This window comes from Aethalodelphis obliquidens, unplaced genomic scaffold (genome assembly GCF_003676395.1).
Source record: "Aethalodelphis obliquidens isolate GAN/ISIS:26980383/991018 unplaced genomic scaffold, ASM367639v1 scaffold4, whole genome shotgun sequence".
Taxonomy (NCBI): domain Eukaryota; kingdom Metazoa; phylum Chordata; class Mammalia; order Artiodactyla; family Delphinidae; genus Aethalodelphis; species Aethalodelphis obliquidens.
In genome coordinates this window covers 81,345,577-81,358,677 of record NW_020837948.1, presented here as the reverse complement: position 1 = coordinate 81,358,677, position 13,101 = coordinate 81,345,577, and the positions used below count along the sequence as shown (strand labels likewise).

Here is a 13,101-nt window from a genome sequence, read left to right as displayed (position 1 = left end):
TCACCGAATATGGGACGCGCGGGCTTCTGCCCAGAGGTGCCGCCGGCTGTCCCGGAGATGTAGAGATGTTTCCGACCTCCTGCATGGGATCCTTTAGGGTGGGCGTAGGAGAGAGTTTTTCACTCCGCAAGACCGGGCGACTTTGCGGACCTTACGGTCCTCTGTGGCGCTCCACCGCCCCCTTGGGGAGCTCTTGATAATTACTCTTTGGCGCTGTGCGGTATACGTTGGGGGCAGCTTTTTCTTGTGGACAGCAGTGAGAAGGCTAGAACGCTTAATCATGACTACTGAATGCCCAAGAGTCGGAAAAAGAGACAACATAAAGGGTGGCTTGACTCTGATTAACTGAACGGACAAGGTGCAGCTTGTTTAATGGGTCTGTGGCCAGTTCCCATCCCGACTCCCTGCCTCGGAGTGGTGGCTGCTCTGTGAGCACCAAGGAGACATCGAGCTTGACATGTGGCTCTAGTAAGCACTGGGCGAAAAGCGGGGGCTCAAAGAGGAAAATTTCTTTCTCCTTCCTACCTGGTTTCTCAAAACAAGTGTTGGATGTAATGCAGGGGCGGCAATGGGATTATATTAAGTACATAGTTGAAGGAGACCATAGAGAATCCGAATCTTCTATCTCGAGCAAACTTCTAGGTCTTTCACGGAACCTTAAAGTGTGGCTGAGTTTCTGTTACAGAACTTTTCATTGCTTGTCACACTCTTGGTTCTTAGCCAATGGGAAAGACTCAACTGAGGGAGGAAATTATACATGTTTTACCTGCACAGCTTAAAAGCTTATTAAAAATATTACTGAACACATTAACCACAATATTGGGTGCTTTTAGTCATGTTAAGAACAAATATTTTCTGTCTGAATGCAGTAACAGTTTGGCATTACCCTTATGGCAGCATGGGTGCATTTCTTATAGTCTAGGCTTTCTAGAGTTATTTAGGGACAACATAGGTGGTTTCCTGCAACCAAAACAGAACTTAGTTATTTTCTCTGTGGGCAGTCTGCTGCCCAAAGGGACTGTTCATTACACAATACATACTGAGCACTCTCAATATGCCAGGCACTATGCTTGGTAATAAGACTATAAAATAACTTTATGGAGCTCAAGTTCTAGTGGAGCATATAGACCACAAAGAAGTAAGTTGAATGACTGAAATATGTGCTCTAAAGGAAGTAAACATGGTGATGTAATAGTAACTGGGGGAGGCCCCTCTGAGGCAGGGGTATTTGTGCTGAGACCTGAAGGTGGCAGGGAGCCCACTGTGAGCTAAAGAGAGCATTGTGCCCATTCAAATTGCTTACATTACCTCTCCTAACCTACTACACTCTGCTTGCTTTGCTCTCTATTTTTCTCGTTATTTCCTCTGTTGCTTCTTCTCTTTTATGTGAAGACACTGGTCTTTTCAAGAAATCATAAGTTAATTTGAACATTTCTGATTATGTCTGGTATAATCTTGAAGTCTTTTTAGATGTATGGTTTTGTTCTTTCCCAAGAGACAGGTGTAATACATAGCACTTTTGGTGAGCTCATTCCTCTTTTGGTTTCATACACTTTGTAGCATAAATCTTTGGAGATGTTCAAAACAAATGAAAATATCTGGTACATGAGATAGTCCAGATAAAATTTAGTCTTAGCTAAAGTGCTCGATTCTTAGCTTGAAGCAATATTGCCCACATTAAGGTTTTTCGTTTTGTTTTTTAAGATCTAATTCTCTTTTCATGGTTCTACTGAAAAATACTTGGAGTAGAGAGACTAAATAGCAAATGATCAATGTACACAATTCTGCATAAGTAAAATGAAAGAAACTTGATTAATAGTGAATGCTCCACAAGACAAAACAGCAACAACTACAGTTTTATAAAATTTTTTCTCAAATCTGAGATAAGAAATTGTTCAAATTTTTAAAATAGTTCTTTATTAATAAAATATATATTTTAAAATTTACAAGTTAGGTAAAATACCTCCAAAGTTAAACGTCATTTCTCATAAAATCATTGTACAGAAGTCATATATATAATTTCTTGGCTTTCTAGTAATTTTCTACCAGTCACTTGAAATAACATCCTCAAGGTTTAATAATATATTGTAATAATTCCATATTTCACCTTTTAGAGTTTGATAGAAGACAGTCAATATCCTGAAGGATTTCAGAGGTTTTTTTCAATGCCACTGATACACTCTTTTCATTAACTTCTTTTAGCAAGTCTTCTGAAGATTTTGGTTTACAATGATCCAAAGACTGTTCATTTTTCTTGTTAGAAATCTGGCTTAGGATACCACTGTTCTCCAATAATACTAAGTTGCTTAGTTAAGGAGCTTTTCCCCCATATTTTTCATTATAATTGTTTTTAATTCAGAAAGCCTAGCCTTCATATTAAAATATTATTTCTCCATTGGGAGGAAGATCTCTTGGATTCACAGTAGAGTTGGGACTTCAGAATTTATCAAGTCTATCCCTTATAGATGAAGAAACTAGTTAAGACTATAAGAGGGGGAAAGGAAAAGAGAGTATGCATGTCTGTATTTGGATGGAAGTTTGGTGACAGGGAGGAAATAAAAGAATTAAAACCTCAGTAACATTTCTTTAAATGAAGAAGTGATATGGGAATAAAAGGGAACCAAAGTAGGGGTGAGAGGGATACAAACAATCTGTGTAGGGTATTTTTAACTTAAAACATCTAGAGTGAAAAGAATCTGTCCTCTGTTGCAGAGCTACTTTATTATTTGAATAGGATTATGGAAAAATAACAGGATAAAAGAAATTTAGATGATTGGGATAGGAATGTACAGAACAAAAGGTTTAATAAGAAAAAGAAGTAAGAGTCCAGTCCAAGCTGGTGATGTAGGAGGTTCCTGAACTCACCTCCTCCCACAAATGTGACACTGAATCTACAGCTACACATGGAGAAATTCTCGCTGTCAGAAATCCAGGAACTACCCGAGTGACTCCTATACACTGAGTGAATAAGAATATATCCACAACTAAATGGGTAAGAAAGGTTGAGACACACTTTCACTATAAACCCCACCCTTAGCACAATAGGGGGGAACTCACAATTCCCAGCTTCTCCCTGAGGAGTAAACAGTTTGCCCCAAGATCTAATGCTCCAACTTTTAAGACTCCTAAGTGTGGGACAGGCCCCTAAAACTCCTAGTTCTGAGCAGACAGAAACACCCATCTCCCAGTCTTTCCCTCAAAGAGGGCTATTTGCATACTTTAAAAGCTGCTGCCTGAGGTATGCCTATTTGCATGTTTTAAAAGCTTCTAATTTAGCACGTGCCTAGAGGCTGAATGTGATCCTCCCTGGAGACTCAGGAGGCTGGCAGATGATATCTCCACATTCTTTCTCTGGCCTACTCAAGGTTGCTGCTATCTCCCTGGAAGGAGCTTATACACAAAAGAAAGTGTCAGTGAAACAAAGAGCTGGGTTTTTTTTTGCAAAGATAAAATAGACAAACCTTTAGCTAGACTTATCTAGAAAAAAGAAAACTCAAACAAATAAAATTAGAAATGAAAGAAGAGAAATCACAACCAATACCACACAATACAAAGGATCATGAGAGACTACTATGAACAATTATAGGCCAAGATATTGGACAACCTAAAAGAAATGGATAGATTCCTAGAAACATACTGAATCCAGGCTGATTACTAGTAAGGAAATTGAATCAGTAATCAAATACCTCCCAACACAAATGGTTTCACTGGTGAATTCTACTAAATATTTAAACAAGAATTAATACCAATCCTTCTCAAACTCTTCCAAAAAGTGGAAGAGGAAAGAATATACCTCAAAACTAATTTTACGAGGCCACGGTTACCCTGACAACCAGAACTAGATAAAGACACTACAAGAAAAGAAAATTACAGGGCAGTATCTCTGATGAACATAGATGCAAAAGTCCTCAACAAAACATTAGCAAACCAAATTCAACAATATATTAAAATGGTCATACACCATGATCAAGTGGGACTTATTCTAGGGATACAAGGATGGTTAAACATATGAAAATTAATGTGGTACACCACATTAACAAAATGAAGGATAGAAATCATATGTCAATAGATGCAGAAAAACACTTAACAAACTGGGGATAGAGGGAACATACCTGAACATAATAAAGGCTATATATGATTAGCCTACAACTAATATCATATTCAACAGTGAAAAGCTGAAAGCTTTTCTTCTAAAATAAGAAATAAGACAGTAATGCTCACTCTCAACCCCTTTTATTCAATATAGTACTGGAAGTCCCAGCCAGAGCAATAAAAAAAAAAAAAAAAAAAAAAAAGAAATAAAAGGCATACAAATCAGAGGGAAGAAGTAAAGCTGTCTCTATTTGCAGATGATATGATATTATATATAGACTCTGCTAAAGTCTCCACAAAAACCTGGTAGAACTAATAAATTTAGTAAAGTTGCAGGATACAAAATCAATATAAAAAAATAAGCTGCATTTCTATACATTAATAATGAATTACCTGGGCTTCCCTGGTGGCGCAGTGGTTAAGAATCTGCCTGCCAATGCAGGGTACATGGGTTTGAGCCCTGGTTCGGGAAGATCTCACATGCCGTGGAGCAACTAAGCCCGTGTACCACAACTACTGAGCCTGAGCTCTAGAGCCCATGAACCACAACTACTGAGTGCACGTGCCACAACTACTGAAGCCTGCGTGCCTAGAGCCCATGCTCTGCAACAAGAGAAGCCACTGCAGTGAGAAGCCCGCACACCACAACAAAGAGCAGCCCCCGCTTGACGCAACTAGAGAAAGCCTGCGCACAGCAACGAAGACCCAATACAGCCAAAAATAAATAAATAAATAAAATAAATTTATAAAAATAAATAATGAATTATCAGAAAAAGAAATTAGGAAAACAATTCCAATTACATCAAAAAGAATAAAATACCTAGGAATAAATTTAAGCAAAAAGGTGAAAGATCTGTACATTGAAAACTATAAGACATTAGATGAAACAGAATAAGACACAAATAAATGGAAAGATATTCTGTACTCATGAATTGGAAGAATTAATATTGTTAAAATGTCCATACTATGCAAAGCAATCTACAGATTCAATACAATATTCAATGTATTGAACAATACAAAATTCTAATGGCATTTTTCACAGAAATAGAACAAACAGTACTGAAATTTGTATGGAACCAAAAAATACCTCAAATAGCCAAAGCAAACTTGAGAAAGAAGAACAACGCTGGAAGTTTTCTGATTTCAAACTATGGTAATCAAAACAGTATGACATTGGCAAAAACCAGAAATATAGATCAATGGAACAGAATAAAAAGTCCAGAAATAAAGTCACGTATGTCTGTAATGGTCAATTAATTTACAACAAACAGTCAAAAATATACAATGGAGAAAGGATAGACTCTTCAATAAACGATGTTGGGAAAACTGGACCTCTACCTTACACCATACACAAAAATCAACTCAAAATGGATTAAAGACTTGAATGTAAGACCTGAGACCATAAAACCTCTAGAAGAAAACATAGGGTGTAATAAACTCCTTGACATCAGTCTTGGCAATGACTTTTTGACACCAAAAGCAAAGAAAACAAAAGCAAAAATAAACAAGCGGTACTTGTCAAACTAAAAAGCTTTTGCACAGCAAAGGACACCTTCAACAAAATGAAAAGGCAACCTATGAAATGGAAGAAAATATTGCAAATTATATTTCTGATAAGAGGCTAATATCCAAGATATTCAAACAACTCATACAACTCAATAGCAAAAAAAAAAAAAAAAAAAAAAACACAATTAAAAAATGAGCAGAGGAACTGAATAGGTACTTTTCCAAAGACATACAGATGGCCAACAGGTACATGAAAAGGTGCTCAACATCACTAATCATCATGGGAAATGCAAATCAAAACCAATGAGATATCACCTCACACCTGTTAGAATGGCTATCATCAAAAAGATAAGACATAACAAGTGTTGGTAAGGATATGGAGAAAAGAGAACCCTTGCGTACCTTGGTAGAAATATAAATTAGTACAGCCACTGTGGAAAACAGTATGGAAGTTTCCTCAAAAATTTACAAATAGAACTACCATATGATCCAGCAATCTTACTTCTGGGTATATATCCAAAAGAAATGAAAACAGTCGGGGCTTCCCTGGTGGAGCAGTGGTTGAGAGTCCACCTGCTGATGCAGGGGACACGGGTTCATGCCCCGGTCTGGGAAGATCCCACATGCTGCGGAGCAGCTGGGCCCATGAGCCATGGCCGCTAAGCCTGCGCATCTGGAGCCTGTGCTCCGCAACGGGAGAGGCCACAACAGTGAGAGGCCCACGTACCGCAAAAAAAACAAAAACAAAAACAAAAAAAAAGAAATGAAAACAGTCTATTGAAGAGATAGCTGTACTCTTTTGTTCACTGCAGCATTTTTCACAATAGCCAAGATATGGAGACAACCTAAGTGTCCACTGTTGGATGAATGGATAAAGAAGATGTGGTACATATATATACACACAATGGAATACTACTCAGCCATGAGAAAGAAGGAAATTCTGACATTTGCAACAACACGGATGGACCTTGATGGCATTTTGCTAAGTGAACTAAGCTAGACAGAGAAAGACAAATACATGGTGTCACTCATATGTGGAATTTTTTAAAAAGTCAAACTCATGGAAACAGAATGTAGACTGGTAGTTGCCAGGGGCTGGGGGTGGGGAAAGAGGGAGAGGTTGGTAAAAGCATATGAACTTTCAGCTATAAGATGAATAAGGTCTGAGGATCTAATGTATAACATGGTGACTGTAGCTGATAACACTGTGTTGTATGACTGAGGTTTGTTGGGAGGGTGGAAATCAGATGTTCTCACCACCACCTACCCCGGGAGGGTTGGTGAGGTAGAGGAGAGGAGGAAGATAGATATGTGAAGTGATATATGTGTTAATTAACAAGATAGGGTGATCCTTTCACAAGGTGTATGTGTGTCAGGTCACTATGATATACTATTTAAGTATCTTATAATTTTTTCAATTATACCTCAATAAAGCTGAAATTTTTTACAAATAATAGTATATAAAAATTCTACAAATTTAAAAAAAGAAAGAAGTCAGAGATAGTTCTCAGTTATAATTTAGAATATAATTATATAAGTGTGAAAGTCTCCATAGGACATCTTAACCCCAGTTCACTGTCCTTTGCTGAGTTAAACCCAATGAAAAGTACAAATGCTAACATGATGTACCTCCTATAGACAAGATACATCTTAAATTACAATCTTAAATATTATTCAATAAAGCTCTGTAATATATAAGTATGGATTAATATAAAGTAGAGTCATGAATTAAGCCTACAATGGAAAGAGAGAAATTATGCAGGACAATACATTCTGTTTAAAGGATACAGTTAAACTTCTGTATCTTTTCAAGTTCAGAAGCCACAGACCTGTGCAAAAAAAACCTCATGCTAGTTGTCTGATTCTTTTATATCCACAATATTTCAAATGAGCATACTTAATTTTTTTTCATAAAGGTTAGAATTTTTGACATAAGAACCTAGAGGTTAAGAATTCTCTTTATATTGGCTTTATTTAGCAACAAATCACCTTGATTCAACTGATGCTTACTGAGTGCCTTTCATGAGGAAGGCAAGTGAATAAAAGTCCTCCACCTCCAGGACTTTTGAATTAAGTATTGAGGTTTGAAGGTAATGAGCCTTCCTGCTACAACTCAGTACTGACATGGCATATCTTCTACTTTCCTCTTCAAGGTTTACTAAAACTTTAAAAACCTACTAAAATCTCATCACTTCTATGAAAGAAATACTCTCTCCTTTGAATTCCTACAGCAGTATGTTAATTAATCATAAACTTCTTTGTAATGCTTTCTCTTGAACTATTTAATTTTCTGATCTTCATACCTAGATAGTTTCTTTGGAGGAGAAGGGATCTTACACATATAGTTAAGACCTCATTTATATGGAACTCTTAGGGAATGGACGGTCTCCAGGGCCAACTTTTTATACGACTGAATTAGGTGTCAAAACATAATAACTACTTTCTATTAAATTTCTTCTGGAATAGACTACCATTTCATTGTTTTCTTAAGCACAGTATACTAAACATTCTCTTCTTGACGTGAAGGGTTAATATATGAACATCAGCCCTTACCATGTTCCACAGAAACAGATATTGGGGCAACTGGTGTGGGATAGAAGGCTAAATGTACACAAATCCAGCAGAACCTCTTATGTGCGTGTTCTTTGTGTTTTCCCTCATCACTAGATGAAATATGAGCAGTGGCACCCAACTAGAAAATAGTGTAACTGGACTAGCTCTGCAAAATTAATGAGGACATTCATGCTAAAACATCTCTTTATTCAAGTCACTAGAAAAGTCTTTTCACAGCTCACAATAGGGTATACGACTTGTCTGCTTTACTGGCAGACAATGGACCATACACAATGGACCACATGCACCTCATCAGCCTGCACTCTTTCCTTGTACTCCAGCCTATGAACGGAGAATAAAAGAGACCTTTCATCATTTTAAGCATCCGTAGTAAAAACCTGGATGTGACTTACTCCAAAACCCGCCGACTCTTCATCATTGCAAAACACACTCCCCCTGCCTTTTTTAAACATGAGACACATTTTCTGGGTACACCCAGAACCGTACAAACTACCTTTAATGCTGTCACTCATATGATAAACCAACGTCTTATAAAACATCTCCTGTACTATTTTTTGACAAGCATTCCTATTAAAAAGTTGAACGAGTAAGCTAATAATATAGGGTGAGTTGGAAATAAAATATTGAAATACAATTTAGGTAGTTGTATATTATGTTTACAGCTGAAATACATTTTGGCTGTTTATTATGCGATCTCTTCTCTCCCTTCAACCTATCCACTTTGACAAGAAAACAAGAATCATCTGATTCTTGTGGAGATGTCTTAGGCTTTGGGAGGGGAATGGAGCTGTTCAAGTGCTGTATCTCCCCTCCCCACTCCTCAATTCCTGTCTCCCCTCTGCTCCGCGTTGCTTCCACCCATAGCTGCTTTCACCAATCTGTACTTCTCTTACCCCCTCACTTCTCAGTTTGTCTTGACAGTTATCCTCTTCTAAGCTTTCACATAAAAAGCCTAGCATTTTACAAACTTTGCCAGCTGAGCAATGATGAAGTAACCAATTTTATAGCCATGTACAATTTCCCTTTCTTCCCAACTATGTTTTTTGCTAGCTATTAAGGCAACTTTTCTGCTCCTAAACTGTAGCTGAAGAGCGGGACCTGGAAAGCTGAATCCTTAAGATATCTGGATATTCAAATAACATCTACTGATTTGATTGTACCTCTTTCTCTAAGTAACTTAGGAAAAGGTGATAAGAATCAAGCTTATTGTATATATATTTTTTCACCACGCACCATGCACTAAGACACCTTACAGCTTACTTTATTCTTTTTATTTATTTATTTGGCTGTGCCAGGTCTTAGTTGCGGCACGCAGGATCTTTAGCTGCAGCATGTGGGCTCTTAGTTACGGCATGTGGGATCTAGTTCCCTGACCAGGGATCCAATCTGGGCCCCCTGCATTGAGAGTTCGGAGTCTTAACAGCTGGACCACCAGGTAAGTCCTCTTACAACTTACTTTAATTTAAAGCTTCCTAAATTGTTCCTGATATCCTTCTTTTCCAATATAATCGGATTATACTCTTGCAGTGACACTAACCTTCCTAAGGCTCTTTCTTCCTGTCATTTTTCCGTATAGGAACTTGTAATTCTATGAAGTCTGAACTCCTCTATTGATTACAAGGTCTATTCCTATCCATCAGAGTCACACTACACCCAAGCAGGTAAGTGTCTGCTCCATAAAAACTAACTTCTTACTATCTCCACAAGCCAAAATACCCTTTTTTACCTCTGCCCTTGCTTCCTCCCTAAAATGTCTTAATTTCCCTAAATATTCCTTCGGAGCCCAGTTCTAGTCCCCTACACACTGAAAGGCACACAGGAGGGACTGAAATCTTGCTTTATTTGTTGATTTATCAATTAATTTGGGGGAGGCAATTAATATAATAGAAATTATTTAAAAATCAAATTTTCCTGAAAGCTTGTTATGTTAGTCAACATTTTATTTCCTTTAATATTACTAAGATAAAAAAATATATATCCTCTAAATTTTTCCATAAAGTTTTCAGGATGAATTTATTACACTAAAAGGGTCACCCATTTTGATATGAAGTTTTCAAATCTTCAGATGAAATATACTATGATGAAAGGTAATAAATGAGATATCCAATTAAAGGTATTTTCAAGATTTAAGCTATCAAAACATCATAGGAGTTAAATATATTTAACTAAGAGAAAGTTTTTTTGGGAAAAAGAGTCAGTTTACCTTTTAACATTTTAATTTTTGAGGATTACTTGGCTCTTCTACACAGATTAAGTTTAAAATAAATACAAATACCAGTTTTCTTCCGGAACAGAAGATGAAGGATGTGTAGGCATTTCTTTCTGACTAGTCTGGGTCAGTCTTCTGCACCATGATATTACTGTTGTCACATATCTAGATTGAATACATTAAGACAGATATTTGAAAAACGAACTTGTAGAATATTTATAAAAGCATTTAAAAATTGGAAAAATCATTAAGACGGTTTGGGAAAAAAGAATAAAGAAAAAATTCTAAAGTAGGGCAATTTTTAAATCGTTTTCATTGGAAAAAGAAAAAGCAAGTTTTTCTCATTCATCAGGAATAAGATGATTTACTCACATATATGATTAATAAAGATGAGATTTAAGAATCAGAACACAGGTTAACACTTGGATTTCATTCAAAGTTCTAATACCTAAATTCTCCTTTTAGTTTTTCAAAGTAAAATGAATTTCATTAAATTTTATCATGAAAATGTCTTTACACACAAGACTAAGTGAGCATTTGCTTTCTAAAATTTAAACCAGAACACACCTGTTAATGCACACACACACACATCCAGAATTACATATAACTCATCAAACACACAAAACAAGTATCAAGTTCAATAAAACGAATGATTTGGAGTGACTGGCTGAAATAAATAGTTAATGTTTGCTAAACAGACACTATCTTTTGAGGCAAATTATTCAAACTAGCAATGAATGTTGGAGCATTTAAACCAAAATGCAATAACTCCCAACAGAAAAATAAATTCAAGAGGTAAAAAAAGCAATTGTTTTGTGAACATCCTCAAGTAAAATCACTAACATGTCAAGAACATCACAAAGAGAATGATTATTATAACAAATTACATAAGCCAAAAGAGAAAAAGCATATTCATAAAAAGCTGATTTCAAGAATCTTCTCCATTTTAAGAATAATCATTAGCTAGTTTGTTTTATTTCACTTTACAGAAATAATACATAAGTTTAGTTATTTGTGGCTGTAAGCCTTAGTTTAAATTGGTTAGGGGATTAATTAGTTAACTGGTTAACACAGCTGACCACAGTCCAACCTCCACAGCAAGCCAGTTATATCTATAACACATTTCTTTTGAAAAATCACTAGAATACAAATGGAAATGATTAAAGCTGACCTGATCTATTTAGTTATGCTAGAGACCAATATAACTGTAAACCCTGAAACCTGCTGAGGAATTCCCTGGAGGTCCAGTGGTTAAGACTCTGCGCTTCCACTACAGGGGGCGTGAGTTCGATCACCAGTCGGGGAACTAAGATCCCACAAGCCACACGGTATGGCCAAAAAAACAAAAACAAAAACAATGCAGCTACTGAAACCCGCTGAAATGACTTTATGCATTTTCCACATGGAAAAACTAAAAATATATACAACATTTAAATAATGTTTTTATGCTTCCTCTCTAAAAGGAAGTTGTTTACTAACATGAAATTATTTTTTTAATTGCTTTCCAGTACCTTTCATATGGTTCAGGGTGTTGAATCTGAATTAACTGATTTTGTCCATCAGGAAAAGTTAACTTACACCAACATAAATTGAGACCTCGATTTACCTTAAGAAGCAAGGAGGAAAGGAAAGTTTTAGTATTCTAGAACCGAAAAACAAAACCTTCTTTTTAATTAATTTTCAGTTAAAAAAAAAAAAAAGAAGTAGACGAATCATTAAAACTTTATTTTGACTAACTTAAAAGTTTTGTTTTACATGGGATATGGGTATTATTTAACCACCACCCTTATATAGATAATTATCAAAAGAACAAAAATACTAGTCCCTCTCTCTATAATGAGTTACATTTATAAAAATGACAATTTGTCACACCTTTCTGATTTCTGCTAGGAAATCCAATGAGATCAGTAAAGCCTCTTGACAGATTTTATACTTCAAAAAATAGAGATACTGTGGTACTTCATTTTCTATTTCCACAGATTAAAAATAAATAAATAAAAAATAGATTTCAGTCTGAAGTATAATTACCTGTCTCTTTTCAATAAGAGAGCTGAAATTCCAATTCAGGGTTAGAGTAATGCCATCTAAAAAGACAGCATGTACTTTGTCATCAGAGTATGCAAGAAATCTTCCCACGTTGGGTATGAACGATTCTCTCAAAAGCAAAGGCAGTATATTGCTATCATTTATCCCAGGTACCTAAAACCAGAAAATAAAAATAGCAGGAAAGACAGTTATCCACTAATAAGATTGAAATGATTAATGAACACTGAGGCAACTTCAGATTCTCATTCAGAAGTTGAATATTGTAGAACCCTTATGGATGTTTTGACTTTTCCAGAAGTGGCTACCCAAAAGAGTCTATTGTAAGCAGATTAAGTACTAATACCTTTGGAAAGTCACCATTCTGCTGAACTTTACATAGAAAATGGACAAAGATTAGGAACTACAGCAACATATAGGTTTATAATCAAAGCAGTATAGATACAGAAATCAAGGTCTGAGAATCACTTCCTCCAAGTCAGCATTAAAAAAAATTTACTTTTACAGTTATGGAAATAGAATGAATACTGTAATATGTTTCAAAATAACTATGTTTTCACATACTTCAAATCCAATCAATTCCCCTGTGCTCCCCCTCTAAGAAAAAAGAAACAACAAACTATATACAGTAAAAGTATAACATAAAAGCCCAGTTTTGCAGTGTTTATCTATTAAAT

General features: G+C 36.0%; 2 protein-coding genes across 6 annotated transcripts in view; both read right to left on the bottom strand.

Moving 5' to 3' along the window:
- TMEM267 (transmembrane protein 267) overlaps positions 1-1,359 on the bottom strand; it is a 31,796-nt gene extending 30,437 nt beyond the window's left edge. For both annotated transcript variants that reach the window (XM_027101165.1, XM_027101162.1), the window contains exon 1: positions 5-1,359. The gene's annotated coding sequence lies outside the window, so the exon portion shown is untranslated. The remainder of the gene's footprint in view (positions 1-4) is intronic.
- Positions 1,360-1,894: 535 nt separating this feature from the next.
- CUNH5orf34 (chromosome unknown C5orf34 homolog) overlaps positions 1,895-13,101 on the bottom strand; it is a 31,278-nt gene continuing 20,071 nt past the window's right edge. For 2 of the 4 annotated variants that reach the window (XM_027101159.1, XM_027101160.1), the window contains exons 9-13: positions 12,410-12,580; positions 11,893-11,987; positions 10,448-10,546; positions 7,387-7,427; positions 1,895-2,297 (exon numbers count right to left, since the gene is read on the bottom strand). In XM_027101159.1, coding sequence (XP_026956960.1) covers positions 2,104-2,297; positions 7,387-7,427; positions 10,448-10,546; positions 11,893-11,987; positions 12,410-12,580 — 600 coding nt within the window. In that variant the 3' untranslated portion in view covers positions 1,895-2,103. Of the gene's footprint in view, positions 2,298-7,386; positions 7,428-10,375; positions 10,547-11,892; positions 11,988-12,409; positions 12,581-13,101 lie in introns of all 4 variants that reach the window. The other 2 variants (XM_027101161.1, XR_003431707.1) reach the window with 2 other exon arrangements.